The sequence below is a fragment of the Osmerus mordax genome, chromosome 13 (assembly GCF_038355195.1).
Source record: "Osmerus mordax isolate fOsmMor3 chromosome 13, fOsmMor3.pri, whole genome shotgun sequence".
In the NCBI taxonomy this organism is placed as follows: Eukaryota; Metazoa; Chordata; class Actinopteri; order Osmeriformes; family Osmeridae; genus Osmerus; species Osmerus mordax.
The window spans coordinates 2690533-2714903 of record NC_090062.1 but is presented as its reverse complement, the minus strand read 5'-3'; the positions used below and the strand labels follow the sequence as shown (position 1 = coordinate 2714903).

General features: G+C 47.0%; 1 protein-coding gene across 1 annotated transcript in view; it reads right to left on the bottom strand.

Annotated features, from left to right (window-relative positions):
- Nucleotides 1–366: 366 nt before the first annotated feature.
- Nucleotides 367–24371, bottom strand: part of zfhx3b (zinc finger homeobox 3b) — a 217020-nt gene continuing 193015 nt past the window's right edge. The window contains exons 6-10 of the mRNA XM_067248618.1: nucleotides 19207–19340; nucleotides 18387–18587; nucleotides 13820–13937; nucleotides 7902–13418; nucleotides 367–7243 (exon numbers count right to left, since the gene is read on the bottom strand). Coding sequence (XP_067104719.1) covers nucleotides 5517–7243; nucleotides 7902–13418; nucleotides 13820–13937; nucleotides 18387–18587; nucleotides 19207–19340 — 7697 coding nt within the window. The 3' untranslated portion in view covers nucleotides 367–5516. The remainder of the gene's footprint in view (nucleotides 7244–7901; nucleotides 13419–13819; nucleotides 13938–18386; nucleotides 18588–19206; nucleotides 19341–24371) is intronic.

Genomic DNA, 24371 nt, shown 5'->3' with positions numbered 1-24371 from the left:
GATTTCAGAAGAAGCTGAAGGGCTCTGACAAGATCACACTTTCCGTGCATTAATTAAAACAATGAGGTTTCATTAAAATGTTAAAACTCTAATTGGCCTTAAAGAGATACAAAAGGGACGTAAAGGTCTTGAAAATAACACTGCAGCTATAATAAACATAATGCTAAGGTTGTGTTGTGCATGCGATTGGTTCAATATTACAGTCGCTATGTAGAAAGTGCAGTTGTATTATGTTATCATCAAGAGGAGGAGACACAGACCTTCAGTATGAAAGGTTCTACTGAAGTATAATTCACTTATCCTCTCAACACATACTTTTCCATGAGAAAACACACAAGGACGAGACAAAATGGATGCATTTTATGCTCATACTTTTTTAATGTATCACAATGAGCAAGAAACATACTTGATGAAATATTTTCAAAGGAGTATATTCAATTACCATCTACAATCAACTTAACTAGGACAACAAGGTTTTTGTGACAAAAGTTTCTTTAAAAGTCTGAAGTTCCATGTGGTTTATGTATGTTAGTTTCCATGTAATTTGGTACAGTTTGGAAATCTTCATCATATAATTACAGTAACAAAAAAGCTAACAAGACTACAGTATAGAAAAGACATCAAGAACAACATTTTTGGTTTAACTTGCTCTTTTTTGTACATTGCAAGGCTGTTTTTTCTACCCTCGGGTGGGCTGCCTGGAGCCACTGAGCCATGCTTGTGAGGCTCGGAGGAGGAATAAGTCAAGGAAACAAAAAAGGAAAACAAAATGCATCAAAAAAAAATATTGTGGCACCAGGAGTCACAAAAGGAACAGAGAGAGCTCCAAGTAACAGTTCATCTTTGAAGTTGGAGCAAATGGTTTGTTTGGTTGTTTGTTAGTTTGGTTGTTAATTTTGGTTGATTCGCTTTTTTTTGTGTGTAACTGCCTCTTAAGGAATGACAGTCTAGAGAACCCTCCCCCTTTCTCTCTGATTCAGTTCTCTCTCCCGATGGTTTGATGAACAGAGAGAGAGAGGGGCGAGCCGCCATCACACTAGAGAGCTTTTACTTGTCAGTCCGCTGGACAAGTAGGAGGAAATGAAACAGGTAGCAACAACGTGAACCGGGAGAAATGAGGCAAGCAACTCTGTCCATCCCGTCCAGAAGTGCGGAAAATGTCCATCAAAGAGCAGAAGCAGAGGCAGAGCTGGAGAAAGAGAGAGAGAGAGAGACAGAGACAGAGGGAAGAAGGGCAGCTGGAGCCACTTAAGTTCAGCTTCATCTAAGGTTTTTCCTCTCTGTGTCGCTCGTGTCCAGTGGTTCCAGAGTCCATCCCCACCACAGAGTTGTCACTAGTCAGACAAGGAGGTGATATTAAAGCAGTTGTGAGCCTGTCTTTGGCTTCCAAGCCCAGTTTTGGTGAGCCCACAGCGTCCCCTGTCCTCTCAACAAGATCTCCAAAGTTTCCCAGAGTTCATTTCTTCTTTCCATTCCTTCTTTATCATTTCAAAGAAAAAAAGTTGATGTCTTGTTTAAATATATCTATATCTGTATACATGTTAATTTTCACAGTGGGCAAAAGATGACCTCTACAGCAAAACCTTGTCTTTTTCTTTCTTTGTAAATGTCCATCAAAATCAAGTATCCCAATGCGAGTCAAAGGATCTCATGTGTCTGCTGTATCGTGCCACAATAAAATATACACTTATCAGGGGCACAAATTGTAATTTTCCTTTTTGTTTTCAACTGCATAAAGCTTTGGCCACATTCATATATTCAATCAAATAAAAACTGCTCAGTGCTTCGGTATCATCGTCCTCCTCGTGTTGATTATTGTTACCTTTAAAATTTAAAATTTCTTCACCACTTTATTAATTATCCAGCTTTGCGGTTCAGTATGTTTTGGTGTGTAAATAAAGTTACAGTATAAAATAAAATGTATAAAAACTCAAACTGAAGCTGGCTCTTATGAAAATGCACACACACAGAAACATACAAACTCCCACACACAGTCCATGCTGGCTGAATCTGTTGTGAAGAACTGACTTTGTCTTCCACAAAAGAGCCAAAAAATGATTACACTTTGGAAATAAGAGATCAAACAGTGTCAAAAAGACAAACAAATATAAGAACATTATTACACCATAAAGTGGCCAGGTCATAGAATAAAGATTTTTCAGCGATTCAAATTAAAGCTAGTGTTAACATTAATTTATATGAGTAAAAGTAATATACAGGAACTAAAATAACATACACTTATATGAAAATAATAATAAATGTCTGACATTATCTGAAAACCAAAATAAAGCAAATGCATTCAAGAATAAACTGTACAACATTAGAATTCTCAAAAAATAATTATATGAACAATATTCTAGATAACAGGACTTTAGAGGAGTGGCAAACTTGCAGATCAAATGAACCGAATTTCAACAGCATGCGGAAGTATTAACACCAAATCACATTGCTCTGCAAGACGTAACACTTTAAACACACTTCCGAGATGGCGGCATTTGTGTCTATTAGGGCAAATACACTTGCTATACACTAGGGGCCAAAAAAGCAGTTATTCACAAATTTAAATATGTCTTGGTTTTGGTATAAGGAAATGACATTTCAGTTTAGGTTTTCTTCTGTGAGAGGGGGAGGGGGGATACTTAAGCACATCCATTTCCATTGCAATAAGTTGGAGCGAGTGACCTCTTTGGACATGAATGCATGACATACCTCTTAACTATCCGAAAGCAAGGGACATCTTCAAAAAACCTCCTGCTTTTTCCAGACTTATAATGCTTTGGAATGAAGATGTCCCTTAGAAACCTGTAATCAACATCGTGCATTAACATGGCTGAACATCCTGCAGAGACCTGGGGCAAGTCACTACTGGATTTCCCAGGAAGGGGAGGCAGCCACTCCAGACTCAGCAAAACAGCCATTATTTCCTTCTGAGACTTGTTATATGTTGAGAGGCATGATGACACTAAACCTATGAGACGTGTCAGTACCAGATGTATTATATACATTTTTGGTAAAACCACTATTACTTAACCACTGTTACTTGCTGAACAAGTGAGCAACACCCTTAACTGGATGGAGGGATTCTTGTCAACTTTCCATGCCAGCCCAAAATGACAGATCTAAGCCATTTTGTTAAGCAACTCATGATACTAAATTTACACAACAGCTTACAGTCACCTTAGAAACCGGAAACAAAGATAATGATAAATGATCAATAAAAATTAAATAGAATCAGTCCTTGCTTAAAAAAAAAAAACTCAGTTGTGATATTTTGGAATGCACTGTTCTTTACAAACTTTATAGATCATTGGCTTTAAACATTGGTCTGTTCAAAAACAAAATCGGCAAAATGTCCTTTGGAACATATATTCACAGTCTTCAAAGTTCCGTTTTTGCAACAACAACAAAAAAAAAAGATGTCGCAGAGGCAGGAAAATGGTTTATTGTTTGTTTTAGTTAAAGCTTAGCCAAAAAGCAAAATGAGCATGCATCTACTGTAGGTATTCTTTTTTTTTTTTTGAAAATTCTACATTAGCAGCAAAACGTATGTCCTCGAAGACCAGACCTTATACATTTTCTTAAAAAAATTGACTTTTGAGTGTGACAGAAAAGTTAAACAAAGACTTATAACCTCTATCTTACAAACTGCAATGGCTCTGTTACGGTGCTACTCCACAATGCAAGGACATGGGCCCTTTTTTGGTTTTTGGTATTCTTGGTATTATACGTAAAAAAGCCACCTGTCTGCTTGCACAGAAGCAAAAACGGCAACTCTGATGCGCACTCCTTTATTTTAAAACTTTGTTTCCTTTCCTCTAAAAACAGCAACAAATTCTCAAGTATAAAGAAGCCTCTTTTCTTATCTTTATGCACCAATGGTGAAAGTGTTTAGTCTTTGGATTTTCTTTTCGTCTTAAAGCGTGAGAATTATTATTATTATTCTTTTTTCATTTTCATCTATGACAACAATCAACGTAAAATTGAAATGAACATAAAGCTGAAAAACGACTGTAGCCACACTACATGAAGAACAAAAGACCTGCTTTGTAGTGCACAGGGAGTAGTAACCTTCTCCATATCTACATACGCAGGAGAAAAAAACAACGTGAGAATAGAGAGGAACAAGTAGAGTGAGTAATTAGGAGTCAGACAGTGGTAAGTGCACAAAGGTAACAAATAAAAACAGTTTCCAACATTTCACCCAGGATCATTTTTCTTCTTGGTTAGTACTGTAGCAATCTTGACCAATGTAAGGCCTTCATCCTCCCCTTAAAGAGGGATATCCCTATTTGGATAGCCTTTTTGGGAAAGCCTTTGGTGCAGGTGACCTGGGTTTGAGCTCCACACCCACTGAACAGTACAGTACCACACCAACCAAAACAGAGAGTAGAACATTTTGAAAGAGAGGATCCTGCCTAGTCAGATTGGCAGTTGGGTGAACAAAGCCGAGAATAAGACAGAAATAAAGTTTAGATAAGTTACTGCTCCATAATCTAGTCTATCGGAATGACCAAGACAACATCAAATGAAGCGCCTTAAAGTTGGACGATACAAAAGCTAAATGTACACAAAGATTTTTCAATCTACCATACTGTTTAAATTCATTTCCAATGCAACAATCTACTTAACACCAAAAATGTTCATATCTATCATAAATACAGAAAGTTTTTTTATCAAAAATCTTTTTTATCCCCCATCAACATGTCTGCAGTGCTCTCCGTGTCTGGGAAAATGGGATTGCTAATTTCCCCCCTTTAAAAGAATTCCAAATGTTTAAAATTAGCAGATCAGCTACCCTTTTGAATGCCCAGAAAGCTATGCCTTAATGATATTTTCACTCATTTTACAACTTTCTGTCATTAAAATGAATTTTCAGAAGAAAATAAAACTAGTACACATGTTCATTTCCTGTCAGAAACAAAAGGTGTAAAACAATGGACTTCTGTAACAGAAAAACATCTGTGAGCTGTTGACCTGAGAATAAAATAGACATTACATTATTCTTTTACTTTTGCAAGCCATTGGTATTTGAATGCTTAGATAGCAAGAAAACGGATAGACTATTCTCCCATACAGTACATACTGGCTTTGTGTGACTGTGCTATTAAGTAGAAATAATTACACAAGGGACAGCTTGTTGACTTGTACTTTGTCGAAAGGTTTCAGGGGCCATTTAACAACTTTGAGGCAGTCCATTGCTATACAGCATTCCTCTTTCATTACCCAAAACTTAACTGCAGTGATCTTTTCTATTCTTATACATATATATGTATATACTTCAGTTGAAATAAACGAAACCAGCATGTTGATATGGGAAAACAATCCACTAACATTTAAATTTTTGGTTACAAGCTTTGGAATTGCAGTTAGTCTTTACACATCTTTTTCTGAAATTGGTTTTGTATACTTTTAAACGTATTTTAACATCGCTGCTTTTTATTTGTATTTTTTTTCCCATTTGTGTATTTTTTTTGCCTTTTACATTTTTTAAATATTGTCCATCAACGAAAGCTCTTTTACAATCTGATGGAGTCCGTTCCTACACTAGCAAGATTACTACTACAACTACTACTGTCTTTGAGACAGCCGGGCTGCTGCGGCTCCTCCGCCGTCCTGCCCAGCCTGTCTGCTGACTTCTGACTGCTGTCAGAGTCAGACTCGTCGGTAAAGACGTCTGTTGGTATCGAGGTCTGAACTCCTGAGGTGCTCAATGAACTTGAGGTAACCGTTGAGGGTGAGGATACTGGAGGAAAAGAGGAGGAAGTAGAGGAGGGGGTGGCATTGGGCTTCCCAGCTAAAGCTCTGGAGAAAGGGGCCTGGGGCCAGGGTTTGCCAGCAGCTGTGGTGTTGAGAGGGGTAGCAGAGGAGGAGCACAAGGATGAAGAGACAGAGGAGGACGGCATGGTGGCTGATGTCGTTGGCGGAGGAGGAGGGGTGCTGATGGGATGAGTGGCAGACTGCGAGGTAGATGCGGTGTTAGGATCGGGGAAGCAGGCTGAAGAGTGAGGTAATAAACTAGTAGCGTGCTCTTTGGCATTTCTGGCTGATCGCTTGATTGTTCTGTGTTTGTGCAAGGCCGACTCAAGGTGTTGACTAAGTGCTTTCTCCCCATCCAGCGTGGTGTCGCAGGCTAGGCAGTCGTAGAGACTGCCCGCCCCCGCGCCAGCGCCACTGGGGACACGCAGCAACATCTCTTGAAGGTTTGCCACAGACTGACCGAAAAAGCAGATAGACTTCAGGTGGGTGACAGCTGCTTCTTCCTTGTTGAAGACCGCCTGACATTTGCGACACGCCAGCCTGTACTGCACCTTGGGGACGATGTATTGGTCTCGAAGTGGGTCCGCGACTTTGCCATCCATCTCGTGCTGCTCGGAGTGTAGGTTATTGTGAGAGGAGGAGGAGGACGAGGAAGAAGTCTCACCATGGGGGACGCCTTTCTGCTCCTCTTTTTTCACTTGATCTTTGGCAGATTCTTTGCGATCCCCCGAGGGTTGAGGGGGGACTGGAGTTTGGCTCGCTTTTGGTTGCTGGATCTGCTGAAGCTGCCGCTGCTGCTGCTGTAGCGCCTCCTGCAAGCTCTGCTGATATTGCTGGTAGTGCTGAAGCAAGGACCCCGGGGACAGGCCCATCAGCGCTTGTGACAAGGTTGGGTTGTATGGGAAGAGGCTTTCCATGCCATACATTGGCTGCAGGTAGCCACCTTGGAGAGCTCCAGTCATCTGAGGGGCATAATAAGGGGAAAATCCAGGCATAAAATAGGGCAGGAACTGACTGGTGAGGAGAGCTGTGGGGTCTGATGCCAAGGCAGCCTGCAGGGCTTGGAGCTGCGCTGGGTCCACCACGTACTCCATGCCAGGTGTTGGCATGGAGGTGGCGGGAACAGCTGCATCGGGTTTTTCTTTCTTGGCGCTGGCAGCAGAGGTGGAGGGGGCTGGGGTGCTTCCTGTCGAGGATGGCGTTTGTTGCTTCTCTGATTTCTCCTTGGACTTCTCCTTGTCTCTTGACCTCTCAGTATCACGCTCTTTGGGGGGATCAGGACGAGAGCCTGACTGGGTTGTGGTGGTGGAGGATGTGGAGGTGGGGTTGGAGTGGGCGACCGATGTGCTGGCCTGTGCTGGGCTGGGAGATGCCAGGGAGGAGGAGGAGGGAGGCTTGTTGGGTAGACCAGATGTGGGGAGGCTGGGGGAAGGAACACTGGCACCAGGCATGTTCAGGAGGTTTGGAGGTTTCGGAGGAGTTAAAGCTGGAAAGGATGAAACAAAGAGAATGGAGACTCTGATTTACAGGCAATACATCATATATCTTACAGCACATTATAATCCATCATTTGCTTCCATTTTAAGATTGGGTTTTTCTGCCTTAGATGTAATTATTAAGAGAAGGTCTATCAAACTGACCTTTAAATGAACTTAGTGAAATGTAATCAAAACATGTAGAACAAATCATAATAAGGTCAAGCGCTCCTGACATTCCAAGGTCAAAGTGAAAGTAAGTTATTAGTATTCATTTCATGGCTATATTAAATGTTCTCAGACTAAGTGGTGACAGTTAAAGTAGCTTGTGAAGCGGAGGGCCAATATCTGAATACCGTTAGTTTGATATTAAGTGTTTCGTAGTGGCTTCAACCAGAATAAGGCTCTGTTGAAATGTTATAACATGTTCTAATACTGACTTCTGGAATGAACACATGGCTTCTTAACACTAGGATTCACTGAGAGGAGATGAACTTGTCTGTGAATGATTTGTAAAAGCTCTGCCTGAACTTCAGCCAAGATTGGGTTTGCAAAAGGTACCTTCATATATTGAAGTGCATTTCATCTAAAGGGGGCTTCAAACTGTCCATTTACTACAGTTACGACGACATCAAATACTTTATGTCTGGTTAGGTTTGAACATCATACCTGAGTTGGATGAGTTGAAACCAGGTAGGGAAGGGCTTCCAACCCCTGGCAGAAGAACAGGGGGGATCCCTTGCAGATTTGGATAGGCTGACTGTAGGTTCAGGGCCTGCATAGCGGGGCTATCGAACATGCCCTGCTGCTGCATGGCTTGCTGCTGCGCCAGTCCAAGGACCTCGTTGGCTTTCTTGATGCGGTCCATCTCCTGCTGGGCCATAAGCTGGCGGACGGTCGCTGGATCAAAGTACTCTTTCTCCTTGTCTAGCTGGCTCCCAATGGTGTCCTTCACCTTGGAGATGTGTTGCTGGGAGAAGATGTGATCTCGCACAGACAGACGAGCGCTGTACTTGACACTGCACAGAGGGCACTCTGTCTTGGGACCCTCGTACGATGTCTGGTTGATCCCGAAGTGCTTGGCCATGCTGAGCTTGGCCTTCTTCTCCTTGGCGCGAGCGTTCTGGAACCACACCTGAACCACCCTCTTTGGAAGTCCGATATCGTTGCCAAGTACCTCACACTCCAGCATGGTCGGAGTCCTGTAGTCATTGAAGCAAGACTTCAGTACCTTTAGCTGAAGGTTGGTCATCTGGGTGCGGAAGCGCTTTTGGCCAGGGCGATCCCCACTGTCGATGCTTCTGCTCCCTGACGCTCCAGGGCTTGGTGAGCAGGGGTCAGCAAGACTGGAGGTCTCGCTGTAGTCCACTATATTCTCATTTTCATAGTCTTTAGCATAATAGCTTGTTGCAGGGCTCACCAGCCCTGAGGACATCTGGTCGTCATTTTCGATGGACGGGGCTGCACCCCCAGACTTAGATAGGTAGTCGCCACTGTTGTGGCCGTGCTTTGCATCAGCACTGTCGTTGTCTGCATTGGCCTCATCACCGGTGGTGGTGTCTGTGATGGCCGTGTTCACGGAGGAACAGTCATCGTTATCAAGTTTGTTTTGGTCAAAGCTGAGGTTAACAGAGGACATAGTCGGACTCTCAAAATCCTCCATCCCTTCAACTTTGATGGATGAAGGGCTCAATAGGGCCCTGGGAGACAAATCCATGCTTTTGCTCACTGGGGAGAGAGAGGAGCTCTGTCCATCATTGTTAGAGGGGGCAAGCTGGGCATAGCTGGAGATATCAAGGGGATCCATCTTGATTTGCATCCCGTCTTGTTCAGGCAACATGCCAGAAAGGGTTAAGTTGTAGCCGGCCCGTTTAGCTTCATGCCAATGGCGGGAGCGTATGTGGGCCTCAAGTGCAGTTTTGGCTTTGAAGAGGGCCCGACAAAAAGGACAGCGGCGGTGAGCTTGAGCAGGTCCCACAGCCCTGAACTGCCCTTTTCTCTCTCGTGCTCGGGTGTTCTGGAACCAAACCTGGACCACCCTCTTTTTAAGCCCCACCTCGTGAGCAATATGGTCGAGCATTTTACGCGTGGGGTTCGAGTCCAACAGGTATTTCTGATAAAGGATCTCCAGCTGCTCAGGTGTGATAGTGGTCCTGAGGCGCTTGTCTCTCTGGGGCTCCTCCCCACTGTTGGTGCTGTCATTCTCCCCTGGACTGGTGCCTGCCTTCTCCTCCAGCTTCCGTTTGAGGGAGTTCATGGTGGAGGTGGGGGTGGACGGAGAGGTGGCAGAGCTGCTGGGGATCTGTGGCATGGCCCCAGACAGGAGCTGGCTGGCCAGCAGTGGGTTGCTGGGATCAAACAGCATAAAGGGCATGTCCATGGGCCGGTCCAGGAACTGGGGGTGAATGAATTGGTTCTGCACGGAGAGGAAGTGCAGTTGTTGATGCTCTTGCCAGTGCTCAAACGAGGGGAAGCCAAGTTTGCACTGCTCACACTGGTATTGGATCATTTGCTGGGCCAGCTGTTGTTGTGTGGCAGAGGACAAGTGAGGGTTGAGGCCCATGTGGGAGCTCTGGGAAGGGGCCTGGCTGGTCTGAGAGGCCGAGGGACCACACTGCTGCTGTTGATGGGAGAGAGAAGGAGACGAATGCTTGTTGGTCTTTGGGACAGCCGGGGGCTTCTCCTCCCGCTGGGGCCGGTGGTGCTGAGTCTCGGACTGGGGCTGATGAACACTCTCCTGCTTGATGGTGGTTTGGTTGTCGCGTGGATCTGAGGACATCTCAGTTGAATGTTTGGGCTTCTCGTCATAGGAGTTGGATGTGTTCGCTGGTGAGGCCTCCTCCTTTTCGGCGGAAGAGAGGTGGGAGAAAGCTGAGGTAGAGGGCGGGAGAGGGCACAGGCTGGAGGAGGAGGGCATGGGGGTGTGACAGGAGGACCCAGACGGGGTGTAATATTCGTGGGAAAGATCCATCGAGTCTTCGTTTTGGCTGTCGTACTGCCCATCCTCATCTTCATCTTTGTAACACAGCTTTTTTTGGTGCTTTATAAGGTCAAATATACGCTGGAAAACCAGACTGCATTTCTTGCACTGGTAGTTCAGGTTAGTGGTGCGAATGTAGCGGTCGTTCGACAGCTCCCTTCGTTCGCCGTCTTTGCTGCCATCCCCCTGGTTTTCATAATTCTTCCGTGCTTTCTGACGGGCATTCTGGAACCACACTACAATGACACGGGTGGGAAGGCTGAGTAGGTTGGAAAGCTGTTCAAATTCATCATCTTTCGGATAGGCGTTAGCGTCGAAGAAATCCTGAAGCACTCTCAGTTGGTAGTCGGTAAACCTTGTTCTGGAGGATCTCTTGCTCCCGTAACACTCTTGTCTCTGGGGCTCGGGGGAGGGGGGCTTCGAGTCAATTTTGGTATCTTCAAGAGTAGTTATGGGCGGGTTGTTGAAATTGTAAGGTGAGTCTTTGTTGCGCTGGCGCTCTTTGAAGAGGGTGTTACGGAACCAGTGCTTTATCACCTTCTGAGGAAGCCCAGACTTATCCGCCATCTCCTTGATCTGATCCTCATTTGGTGAATTGTTAATGTCGAAGTACTGTCTCAGAACCCTGAGCTGGTCGTCTGTGATGCGCGTGCGAGGCCTCTTGTTCTGCTGCTGCTGCAACATGGCTGGCGTGAGCTGCTGTTGGTAAAGCTGGGCAAGGTCTGAAGCCAGGCCTGACTCCACGGAGGACAGCTGTCCAGACATTTGAGAGGGCAGAGACTGGAGAGACATCGGCTGCATCATGAGCGGTGAGAAAAGGGGCAAGTCCATTGGCATTTGAATTTGAGCCATGGATACTTGAGGCTGTGGGGTGGACACAGTTGGGGGTGTGTGAGAAGGGGCTGATACAGGGATATTTGGTGTTGGGGCCCTCTGCGGAGGGGGTGGAGGTGGGGGAGGAGGAGGCGGAGGAGGAGGAGGGGGAGCCGTTTCCGGTGTTAAAGGTCTCAGTGGGTACAGCTTGTCATATTGCTCCCTGTATTCCTTAGCAAATCTCTCAAGGGATCGGAATGGGAAGAAGGCTTGATGGATATGCTCCTGGTGACTCTTCAGAATCAGTATGTTTGAGAAGAGCTTTCCACAGGCCTCGCACTCCAGCTTCTCTAAGCCCTCGATGGGATCCACCACTCTTGTGATCCCACCAGGTCCGCTTGATCCTGTGGGTCCCGTTCCCCCTGGCTTCTTCTGAGCCTTTTGCTTGTTTTCATTGTATTGAATGACTAGCTCAAACCCAAAGTTCTCCAACAGGGCTTTAGTGGCATTCCCACGAGCGTCTGAAGCAATCCTTGGCGGAGGAAAGCCAAGATCGTGGTTTGTGTTCATCACAGACTGCTGGATGTCCTTCTTTTCCTTGAGCCTGTCTGAAGCGTCTTTAGCCGAGTGGTCTTCGCCCTTCTCGCTTGTGTCCTTATCTCTCTGCATTTCCCTCTCCTTCTCGCTGTGGTGAGAGGCAGCCTTCTGCTTTTTCTCCGCCTGGTGGAGGAGAGCCGCACTCTGCTGAAGCAACGCCATCTGGCCTTGGGCCTGGGAGTGCGCCTGCTGCTGCTGCTGCTGGTGCTGCTGCTGGAGGTGGTGATGCATCAGCTGCTGCTGCAGGCAGCTTTGCTGCGCCTGCTGCGCAGAGTTCTTCAGGTCCTCCAACAGAGAGGAGGTGGAGGAGCCGGTCAGGCCCAGTGCCGAACTGTTGAGGTTTATCTCGGGGTTCAGCTGAAATTCCGCTCCGGGGATGTAGAAAGGGAAGAGCAGCTGCTGTTGCTGCAAAGGGAGAAGGGCGTCCGTCGTCATGGGGAAGTGCTGCAGAAGTGCTGGGTTGAAGAGCTGGGACTGGATGAGGGCAGCTTGCTGTTGGAGCTCTTGCTGAAGCTGGGCCTGGGCCTGAGCTTGGGCCTGGGCCAACTGCTGCTGCTGCTGGAGCTGCTGCTGTTGCTGTTGTCCCCTGGCAGACAGCATGTCTGCAAATTTCTTCTTTTTCACTTCGTGGTTCTCAGACGGTGAGGGGTGACAGGTCATGGAGGAGTTCCCCAGGCTGTCAATGCTGTGAGACTGGCTCATGTGGTTTCCTGTGAGGAAACTCTGAGTTGTTTGGGCAATAGAAGAGCTATGGTTGCTGGAGCTAGTAGTTGAGTTCGTAGCAGGGCTGGGGCTAGGAGTTGAAGTGCTAACGGAGGATCCTCCTCCACACATGCCGGAACCACTTCCACTGGTGCTGCCTCCCGCTGCTTCAAGCTTGGCTGCACGAGCTTTGGTCTGGTGAAGGACCGAGCGCATGTGGATCTCCAGGGTGGAGCTCTGGCTGTAAGCCACGTTACAAGTGCTACACTTGAATGGTTTGTTGTCCGGGCTACTGGTGGGCTCCGGTTGACCAGTGCTGGACTCTTGTAGGGCCCTCTTCACCTTGTGTAGGTGGGAGACCGAGTTGTAGTGAACCAGGAGAATGTTTTTCTGTGTGAAAGACTCTTTGCACACTGTGCACTTGAAAGGGCGCGAGGGATCTAAAAACTTCTCCATGGTAAAGTTAGGACCTTTTCTGAAGGGCAGCGCCCGTTTGGGCTCAGATCCAGAGTCCTCCAGTAATGAACCGGAATCACTGCCGGTCGGGCTTTGCTTCTCCTCGGGGTCACTTTCCTCTCCTTCCTTGTCCTCCTCTCCCAGGGCTCCGTGGTCCTCTCCCAGGGAGGGGTCACCCATGACCATCAGGTCTCCGTTCATCAGCAGGCCCCCGTAGAGCTGCTGGATGTCGGCTTCGCTCAGCTCCAGGTGGCTGGTCTCCAAATGTTTCTTCAAGGCCTGTAGGGTCCTGAAGCTGCGCTGGCACAGGCAGCACATGGTGGCTGCTCTGATCACGTGGTACTGGGAGTGCAGCTGGAGCTTCTCCACAGTCTTGAAGGCCAGGCTGCACTGGTTACAGCGGTACTTGTAGACATGGCGGTCCGAGACAGGCAGCTGGGGCCTTTTGTTGTGGACCTCATTGAAGTGCATCTGGAGGGAGTTTGAGGATTTGAAGACTTGGTTGCAGCCTTTCTTCCAGCACAGGAATCCTGTGGCGTCTTCTCGCCCCGTCTGCTGATCCTCCAGAGGTGACTTGCGAGCTTCAGTTATATCTGTAGGCAGTGAGACACCCTTCTCTGGCTCTATGTCTGATGTTTCTGTCAATAAATAAAATCACAAAAAAAAACAGTATTAAAAAGGCTCCCACATAGAGCAGAGTCTGTGTGAAACAAAATGTAATTTCAACAGAGGACATCTTGTCTCTACTTAGGAGTCCTTGATGCATGTATCATTTCCGAATCTCCAGGGGATGGGTTGCTACATAGAGGTAATAACTAATTCAGACTCCTGCAGATGCAGGAATCATTGTTATTCCTTTGTTGTGAATGATGGCCTCCACACGATCACCATGATCATTACATTTTCAGGGAAAACATGTAATGTCTATTGTGTCAAATGTACCCTTCACAGACCAATCAAATAATGGACAATTTGACAGAAAGTCCAAAGAACTAGGCTCTAGGACAGAGTAATTACGACACTGATGATAAATACTGACCATTTAGTTTCTTTGTTTCATCAGAGCTCGAGTTGGCTGTGGCCTGGGGCGTGCTCTGTGCTTCTGGGCCAGGGACTGGGATGAACATGCTGGCTGGTAGCACCTCTGTCGCTGTCACCTGGAAATATAAGACAAGACTAATGTTAAACATTTCCTGGTCCAAAAAAGAGAGGTTAGATGGTCTAATTGTATCAACTGACTGTGGGTCCATTTCTAGATTCACACACACACACACAACGTGATGGAGCAAAATGTAGTATGCGCACACACACACACAGAATCATTATATTTCCCTTGGCTTCTTACTTTTTATTTATTTGCTATTCACATAATTTGCACTGTGAACATGGCTGGTGTTTAGTCATGTACCTTTGAAAGTTCTGCTGCAGCCAATTAGTGAGATGGGCTGAAAGGCCTAACTTAGACCGCTGAAAAGCTTATTAGAGATCCTAATTAAATAATTCTTCCATGAAAAAAGGGCATCTAATTCCAATGGAGGAAGCAAGCTGTCATGGACTAAGGCATTCTGGGTAATGTAACTTCTGTCCATTTAGGAGGAAAAAACTGTAATTCCTACAAACTGCAAATATCTAAAGTTATATTTATATTCAGTGAAATGGATGCCTATTATTAACAAAGCTTTTACCAAATTGATTATAACATTTGAAGAGCAATGAATATTGATTTAAAAAGTGCAGAGAAGTGGGCAGTTTTTCTGTGCTCTCAAAAGGTTGAAGACAATCATGTGTGAATGACAGCAACCTCCTTCTATCTTAGATAGTACCCCCACCCCGTTTCCCTTCCATCTCTTCCACTCAAAGCACTTCTTTCCCATACAAAAAGACTACAATTCTCCAAAAGCTCTCATTAACCGGCTCCTATTTAACAATAATCACTGATTGAGATTGGAAAAGTCTGGGAGATGAGGCACTGTCTGCTTCACCTTTCTTCAATTAACTCCCCAAACAGAATAATCAGCCTTACTCCTCATGCTGAATTTCAATTCACACCTCCACCTCCTCTCTGCCATCCTTTCCCCCTGTCTGTCTGTCTCCTCCCTCTCTCCCCCTGTCTTTCTGTCTGTCTCCTCCCTCTCTCCCCCTGTCTGTCTGTCTGTATCCTCCCTCTCTCCCCCTGTCTGTCTGTCTCCTCCCTCTCTCCCCCTGTCTGTCTGTCTGTCTCCTCCCTCTCTCCCCGTGTCTGTCTGTCTCCTCCCTCTCTCCCCCTGTCTGTCTGTCTGTCTCCTCTCTCTCTCCCTGTGTCTGTCTGTCTCCTCCCTCTCTCCCCCTGTCTGTCTGTCTGTCTGTCTCCTCCCTCTCTCCCCCTGTCTCTCTCTCTCTCTCTCTCTCTCTCTCTCTCTCTCTCTCTCTCTCTGTCTGTCTGTCTGTCTGTCTGTCTGTCTGTCTGTCTGTCTGTCTCCTCCCTCTCTCCCCCTGTCTGTCTGTCTCCTCCCTCTCTCCCCCTGTCTGTCTGTCTCCTCTCTCTCTCTCTCTCTCTCCCTGTCTGTCTGTCTGTCTCCCCCTGTCTGTCTGTCTCCTCCCTCTCTCCCTCTCTCCCCCTGTCTGTCTGTCTGTCTGTCTGTCTGTCTGTCTGTCTGTCTGTCTGTCTGTCTGTCTGTCTGTCTCCTCTCTCTCTCCCCGTGTCGGTTGTTCCCATCTCTCTTTATACTTTCCCTCCATTTCAGGTTCTGATAGACCATCTGCTCTCTCATGTACAACCCTATCACAGACGTTCTGATAGCATTTTCCACAACATCAAATCTTGACAGAAAACAGATGCTTAAAATAATAGTCTGACTTTTCCTACTGAATAACAAACGACAATTACCTAAACAATTAACACAAACTAATTTATATTTTCTCATCAGTAAATAACAACAACACGCCATGTTGCCAGGAGAAAATATATGATTGAACAGATAATAGATGAACATCCTGTGAAACAGATAAACAAATCATCAAAGTATTTTTTTTAAAGCTTTGCGTTCCAGCCTTTGTTCTGTGCCTCTCAAAAGGCCATCTGGCCTCTGCAAGTCTGCCAGTGGCAACAAGTCTTCCAAATAGTGAGGCCAATGAGGACATATCTGTGAAAGAGCATGCCCCTCTCTGGCATATATCTTCCAGCTCCAAACAGACATTCCCTCTCTCTCTCCCTTTGCATGGCAGGTCGTGCTCAACCCACAGTGGGTTTTCAGGGGCTCTGAGGTTAAGTGGAACAGTAAATGTTCTCTAGTCCATCACCTTGTGATTAGTGCAATCAGAAATCCACTGGAAAATATCCATCCATTTCAAAAACATTTTTTTCCCCTTTCTCTCTTTCCCCCTTCTCCTCCAAAGGAAAAGTGGCAATTTAATGCGACCAGCATGGAGAGTCACAAAAACAAAACACTGTGGTGATTTACATTACAAAGTGGACTGTTTCTAGACAACAGCTTCATTAGGCGACGAGAGGCAAGTGCAGAGAGTATCCCAAGGTCACTTTTAATTTGGATGGCCTAATTGGCAAACATAGTTCAAAATGGCTATCATCTAGCCAGACTCTCAGAATTAATGAAGCACAATTATTTTCATTACCCCTATCTTAGACAGACAGAAAATGAGACATAGAGAAAGACAGCGAGGGTGGGAGGGAGGAAGGGAGAAACAGAGTCTGTGTGAGAGAGACAGAGAGAAAGAGTTGGATAGAGTGTATGAGGGAGAAAGAGTGAGTGTGAAAGAGAGAATAGGGAAAAGGAAAGGGGAAATGGGAGGTAGAGAGAATAAGAAAGGGAAAAGAGATAGAGAGGAAATAGAGAGCAGAGGGAGGGTAACGAGAGAAATGGGTTTGCAGGAGAGAGAGAGAGAGACGAGAGAGAGGGAGGGGGAGGGTATGACGGTGCTGCAGGAGCGAATGAGTGCACTGGGTGGGGAAATGAAGGGTGAAAGAGAGTGTGTGCATCTTTATGCATGGTCGGCATGAAATAAAAGTCACCTATTTCAGAATTCATTAGGCTCGTCTGCTAGATGTGTGAAAAGGATAGAGTTCCCCTTTCCATCTAGATGCAGCCGTTATAAAAAAAAAGTGGAGGTTTTAATGTGCATTACATTACCTCTGTTTCTCTACTGCAGCCCTCGTAGAGGCTCAGTGCATTATTATCTCTATAAAAGAAAAAATATTGCTGCCTTCCATACTAATGTGTTCGCCATTTGCTTTCTATCCAGGGTGAGGTGTAGGCTCGGCAGAAGGCAAAGCAACCTTTTTCCCTGAGTGACTTTCCTGCAAGCAATCCAGCTCCACAGGCTAGAACAAACATCAACATTTGCTCAGTCATTTACAGGAAGTAAGACAGAAAAAAAAGCAAAGCTTATTTCTCTTTGATGATGATTAAAACTAAATGAGGTGAGGTCTGTCCCGAGGGAGAGAAAGGGACACGTTGTGTTCCCGCTCATATCAGTGTTGTATTAGTAATGTATCTTCCTTCAGGACGTGTTCCAACGCCCACCTGGGTCTGTGTGTGAACAGCAGGGGAAGCTCTCTGCGTTCCCAGATGTAGCTGTACAGTCTGAGGTGTGTGACTGTGCACACACACACACACACACCCTACGTTGTCTCTCTCTAAAATCACTGCATTCATTATGAGCTGGAGACTGGAGGTTGGCTAGATTAAAGAAATGGCGGATAAAATTATTTCCACTGCCAGAACTTGCATTTCAATAAGGCAGAGAAGGAGAGAGAGAGAGAGAAAAAAGTATTCATTAAATTTCAATTCATCTGTGTCACAATTACTTGAATATATAAATAATGAAAGCCTTTGTTTTGAATGGCACAGAGGCGATCATAGACATGGGGAGAATGTCAATGTGCTAATAAATTGACTGGGAGGTAAGAGAGCTGCTCATCTAGCAAACAACAGAATAATCTGTCTCCCTCTCTTCCCCTTGTTTTCTCCCACTATCTCAATTGACTGGGATAACAATGGAAGAGGAATACGGCTGATTGACTACGAGCACATTAGGAGCCAGAGCAGAACATGGCAGCAGCATCAGAAATCAGACCCTTTAATACGTGACTTCCAGTTAGTCAATGGGATGGCCTCGAGTCATTTCACAATTAACTGTATCCTTTGTGTTTGGATAAAGGCTCAAATGTCATCAATTTAGCAGGGGGAAGACAGGAGAGACATGCTTCATTAGAGGCAGGGTAGGGCTGGCTGAGTAAGGCTGAGTGAGTCATCCCCTGTTGGGGAGGGGAACGCAGCTTGCCCCTGCACTGGTCCATGACCTGACCCACCAGTGCAGCTACTGTGGGCCTGCCACACTGCCCTTTGTGAACAAACACGGACTGAGCTCACACAGATGCTTCTTTATTGTCTCCTACAGAGAACTACATTACGGAGACACAATAGGTAATGCACATGACGTGCCGGAGTACAGCGTACAGTACGTATAGCTGGTGCTACACGGGTGGTTGTTTGTACTGTGCGATTATCGCTCAAGTCTTAAATGGCTCGATTAAAGCCGTGCCATTTGCTCCTCTGCATGTCTGGGAGACACAGGCGCTCAGGTTCACGCCGGCGTCCTGCCCTTACCGTGGCGATGAGCTTGTCGACGCAGTCGGGTGCCACACTGTGGAGGTGCGTGAGGTGGAACTGCAGGTGGATCTTGTTGTTCAGCATGTCCTGGCAGAGCGGGCAGCGGAACATGGGCTGGACTGAGTGCTGAGTCATCACGTGCATTCTGAGGCGGTTCAGGTCCGTGTTGCTGAACTTGCAGTAGGGACACTGGTACATCTGGACGAGGGGAGGGAGGGAGGGAGGGAGAGAGAGTGTGGGAAGGGGGAGGAGGGAGAGACGTGGGAGGGAAAGGCCACAGGGAGGTTAATGGTGTGAGATGGACGGTGAGGGGAGCTGGGTGGGCGCTGAGAGGGCGAGAGGTGGTGGAGCTAGAGGAGAGCTTCCTCCTCACTGAGGAGCAGGTGTCTGTGATCATGGACCACCAGTAGGTTATACTGAAAGCACCAGTCATTCCTGGCACACACTTCAAAGCTCTCTCATCTGTCAAATGCTATATTGATTTTCACCTTTTGCACAATTAGCAATGCAACCGCAGCAAAAAAAGGGAAAAACTAATTTTTAAGAGGATTAAAAAGTCATGCATTATGCAAAAAGGGGCAGCTTCATTCCAACATATAAAAACGCTTAGAAGTACAACTTTAAGTTCCTTTTGCTTAATTAATGTGTACGTTTTAGAGTTGTAATGAGCACATGGTAATTGCTGCTTGGAACAACCTTGGCTTGAACGCCAAGTTCAAAGCTGGGAAAACTAAGTGTCAGTATTGCCTAACGTGACCATCTTTCCTTCAGTGTGACACTTGTGTTGAGGTGGGAGTGGCAAAAGAGGACGTCTCACCTGCTCCGCAGCACTCTTGTCAGTGGTCCTGGGGCGCTTGGAGGACAGGGGGCTCTCTGTGGCTTCTGACCTGGAGGAGGGCCTCTTGGAAGGGATCGGAGAACCCGTCTGGTCCCTCTCCAACTGGCTGGATGCTGCTGCTGCACACACATAGGCACACGCACGCACACACGCACAGAAGGAGAAAAAAGAGACAGACTCGTCAAGACAAGGTGAAGACTTGGCAGCCCACGAACAAGTCAATCAATACGGCAGTGGATAAAGGGCTCGGAAATGTCTTTCTTAAATGTGATATAACCGCTTTTAATGGGACTTGGGCAGGGAAGCAGTTGATCAGCCAAAGCCACGACTCCCCCTCGAAAACACCACACTCTTTCTACTCCTCCTCCCATGCCAGCGCAGACGCACACAGGCAAGGTGCTCTGACGGCTTGTCTCTCCCAATGCCGCATCGTTTGGACATCAGACACCGCCTCCGACGGGTAATCAAAACATTAGTTTGCCGAGGCGGCCGGCTTTACGTCTGGCTCGACGTCAGACGTCCGTGTTTGATGAAGTGGTGCTCGAGATGAGAGACTCTCCAAAAAACTTAAGGCAAGGCAAACACATCGCCTCGCTATCTTATCAGTCAGCGGTGAGGTGAAGAGATCCACATCTGTCTCAAACCCCTCTTCAAATCTGACTTCCTCTAATTACTTTTTTTTTTTGCCGCTGCTCCTTTACAGCTTGCCTTGCACAGGTGGGCATGGCTGATTTGCATATTTCCAGTATGCTGAGACAATCTGGTTTTACTGTATAGGTGTGAATACGTTAGCAATGACTCCTCTCTACTGAATACAGTGAATACGTTCGTACTGAATACACATGGTTGAAAAAGAGCAAGGAGTACTGAATGTTTTCCTCAAAAGACAACAGACAGATATGTATCTTCTACATGGGTACAATTGAACCAAAGGCCAGTTGGCATTGAGTTGGGCCTAGGGGCCTACAAGGTAGGCTAGCTACTCCTAGGTCAGCAGTGGGGGGCGGGGGGCTCGGGGGAAGAGGAGGTCAACATTCACAGCACTCATGACCAAATGGCTGTATAAGCTTACTCCTCATCAAAATAAATTTCAGTTTAAATTGCTACCAAAGAGGGTTGAAGTCTCTAGATTCTTATGCTGGGGATGAAATGGAAATCGTGTCAGAGGAGGGAGGAGAGGTGCAATTTGGCTTGGCAGTTAGAGCTTTAGAAGTTGTGGAGCCAATATCCTCTGAAATCCTGGTGGAAACAGTGACCTATAGCTTGACCCGGCTTGGGCAAATCCTCCTGCTCTTTGTGCCTACACAGCAAGTGAGTGCCAGTGCAACTCTACACTTAATTGGAATTTCTGTAACCAGCTAAGCCTCCTCCAGTGGGTTGTGGGTCGGGCCAAGTGGACTGTGACAAAGAGAGAGTGGATGGAGAGACAGATTCACACCCGGGCTCCGGCACCTCCGAGCCAAACTCCTGGACCCCTTCACAAGCCAATGCTGGCACGAGGCTTAGCACCACTGCACCCCCTCGCTCGCATCTCAGGAAGCAGGATGAATTTTGAGGAGAAACAAAACCTTGTTCTCCCACCAAAAAACAGCCGGAGGGATCCAATACGGCATTAGCCTACTGATTAGCATCCATATGCACCAGAGGATGTTACAAGACAGCCACGCTTTGATGCTCACTGTGTGTTGAGATGTAAAACCGGGCTAATTGTCAGGTAGCTGCCCGTCTTCTGTCTCTGTCTACTGTCACCCCAGGCTCCTGCGGGCTCTGCTAGCCTGCAGAACACTCACACAGCTAATCCTTCTAATACAACCTGCACCAGCATTAACAATACAGACAGACTCTTCCTCTCCTTCACTCAACCAAGCAGACGGCCGTCCCCTGCCCCTACTAAGCAGCCGAGAGAGAAGGAAACAAGCGAGGGAAACGAGTGAGGAGGAGAGCGAGCGAGAGAGAGGGAGGGAGGCACAGAGAAAGACAGAAAGACAGACGGAAAGAGAAAGAGGAACCCTGACAGAACAGCGGCGGCAAAACAGAAAGGCATCACACAGCTGAGCAGAAATACTGGGCTAAGCCGACGCTCGTAAAGGAGCTAAATCCACCCGGAGCCAGCCGAAAGAGCTGGCCACACCACACCACCCTGTCGCCAGCGGAAAGAATTCACTGTGAAACTTAAGGAGGTGTCTTGCCGGCCCTTAACGAGGCCATAAAGAGTAAAATTTGGTCTGATTTGTACAGTCCGGGAAGGGCAAATTGAGAACAGGGGGGCATTGGGGGAGGGGTCAGGTTAAGCTGAGCTGACCACGCTCCTGCTCCAGACATTAAAATGTCAGCTCCAATCAGGAGTGGGGCAGTTGAGCTGATTACCCAGTGGGGCCCTGGCTTTGGTGGGAGCAGCCTGCTGGATCTCCCAGAGACACTGGGATCAGCCAAGGAGGCTCTATTAGGACCCAGTCACAGCCAATCCCATTAAACACATCCACCAATAAACGAAGGAAATGTTAAACAAAGGGACGCTCCTATTCGCTGACGTGAACCTCTCAGTCACTGTCCCCTCCTGCTCGCCATCCTCTCTGCCACTCCTGTCATGGCGGCCCCCCCCCCCTCTCCTCAGGTCCGTCTCCTGCCATGTCCCCACACTCCTCTGATGGCCTTCAGACTATGTAACACGGCATTGTGCATCCCCAAGGCTGGGGGAGCAGGAGGTCTTCCTCCTCCCTGGCCGTTCCTGCCCGAGCGCTCGCTCGTCTAGGACCCAATCTTGTTCTCTAAGCGCTCACTGTCGGAGTGGAAATCCTCGCACATAAAGACGAGGTCATAAAAGCCCATATGGGAACGGGCTGAGAAGAGGCTCTCAAAACAGGACAAGCAGCTGGAGAGAAGGAGGCAGCTGAGGTCTGAGAGAGGGGGGGGGGGGAGAGAGAGAGAGAGAGAGAGAGAGAGAGAGAGAGAGAGAGAGAGAGAGAGAGAGAGAGAGAGAGAGAGAGAGAGAGAGAGAGAGAGAGAGAGAGAGAGAGAGAGAGAGAGAGAGAAAGAGAGAGAGAGAGAGAGAGCACCATGAGCTTGGTGTCGTCTATCAGGCCAGGAGGACAGGCTACAGTACACAATCCGGTATGGCAGGCTTCTGGCCAACACTAACACTTTAATACAGGGGCCTATGTAATATCTACAATAATAGATGATAATATCACCAGCACCTGGTTTTACACTGTGTCTAAAATCCCAAACTGCCGAACAAAACAACTAACAAAAATCAAGTGATTCTAGCAGTCAGCCATGTTGACAATAAGGAAGTTGAGTGGCACTATACATGAGAGGATATAAACACCAGCCTGCTCCTGGGTTTAGTAGTGAGGAGGATAAACATGGTTAGATCATTAGCATTTTAGTTCTACAATTAACTGATCCTCAATTAACACTAGAGAGCTGAGATGAGGGGCTGTTTGTTTTAAGGGGTAAAGGAGGGCCCAAAAAGCTGCTCCTTGTTTAAGTGTGTGTGTGTGTGTGTGTGTGGCAGAGAGAGTGTATAAAGGCTGGGGAGGCTTGCTCAGGGCATAGCCTCACCTCGTCATGGCCTGTTAGGACTCCATAAATCTGATCAATCGCTCTCTCCTCAGAATCCCGCAACCCTCTCCTGCCACCAGACCCGTGACTAAAGCCTAGCTACTGTATCCTGTTTTCCCTTGTCACGTCCAGGGGAGAGAGAAAAAAAAAACACCAACACAGTGCAAGACTGGGAACATACCGGAACGAAAGAAGAGAACGATAGAAATGGTGTGAGGCAGTGTGAACCTGAACACGCCTGGGCTGGTATCTGAACACGGGCGAAAACAGGGGCCGACCAGATCCATTAAAGTGGCTCGTGACCAGAACATTGGGTCCTGATGGGCTTTGCCCCTCCCCACCCAGGACCCCCGCAGTGCTGCACTACACACAGGCCTCAACTCGGGGACACACACTTACTCCGGGGGAGGTGTCTGTAGGTGAGCTACTGAATCATTCTCTAAAGTCACACCAGTTGCCTGCCCTTGGGAGGTCATTAGAAATGTAATACACTGTATAAAATGACAATCAAGTAATTCAAGATGTTTAATATTCAAATCTCGCTGTCTCTCCTGTCAAATTACTATTAGAGGACATTTGGCACTGTGCTTTCATATTTTGCTTTTTTCGTGTGACCTTGTGCTGAAACTTTCTGAGCTGGCCCTGTGATGGAAAGGATTGTTCCCCAGCAGCAGCAACTACAGTATGTGTCCTGAAGATGCTTCTAACACCCTGAGTATACAGTTCCACCATCCACACTCAACATTTTGCTCAGGGTCCCCCCTCCCTGACCTCTGGGTCTGACAGGAGCCTGGACGTGACCCTGACCTCTCCTTTCCATCTCAGTCATTAAACACAGAGCCAACATCCAGAACAAACCTCTTCTGACAGATGCACAGAGTGGACTTTCATCTGAGAGCACAAAAGGCAGAGCAGGAGAAGAAGAAGAAAGAAAGAAAAAAAAACCTAAGAGTCAATTAGGTGATTATTAATTCATGGCCCTTTTCCGTAAACCATGGGCTTTTGTGCTGTCAAGTCCCGTAAGTGAATTGGACTTTGGCACCTTGTCTCACCTCCCGGAGCTGGGCTGCATTACTCTGGCAGAGAGAGAGGGGGCTGTCAGCACAGTCCTGCTCTCTGGAGCAATCCCAGCCTTGTTGTGCTTTCAAGAGGGGGGAAAAAAAAAGATGGCAGCTGGAGTGAGTGAGCGACACAAGGCAGGCTGAATTAACACAACAGGTCCTCTGCCATTGAAATCTTAAAAGAATGCAATCACAGCTGCCATCGTGCCATTGATCTGACATGTCCTTGGGAGTCAATAGTCTGGGATATGGAGCTAACCGGACACTGAGAATGAGTTCTGGGACCGGAACAAGAGACACAGACACAGAGGGGATGGGCCTTGGTGTGGGGGGGTGGAACTCTCTCTCTCTCCGTCTCTGTCTATCTCTCTGTCTCTCTGTCTCTGTCTCTCTCTCTCTCTCTCTGTCTCTCTTTGTCTCTATCTATCTTTCTCACTCTCTGTCTATGTCTCTCACTCTTGCTCTGTCTCTGTTGCTCTCTCACTATGTCTCGTTGTTTTTCTTTCTCTCGCTCTCTCT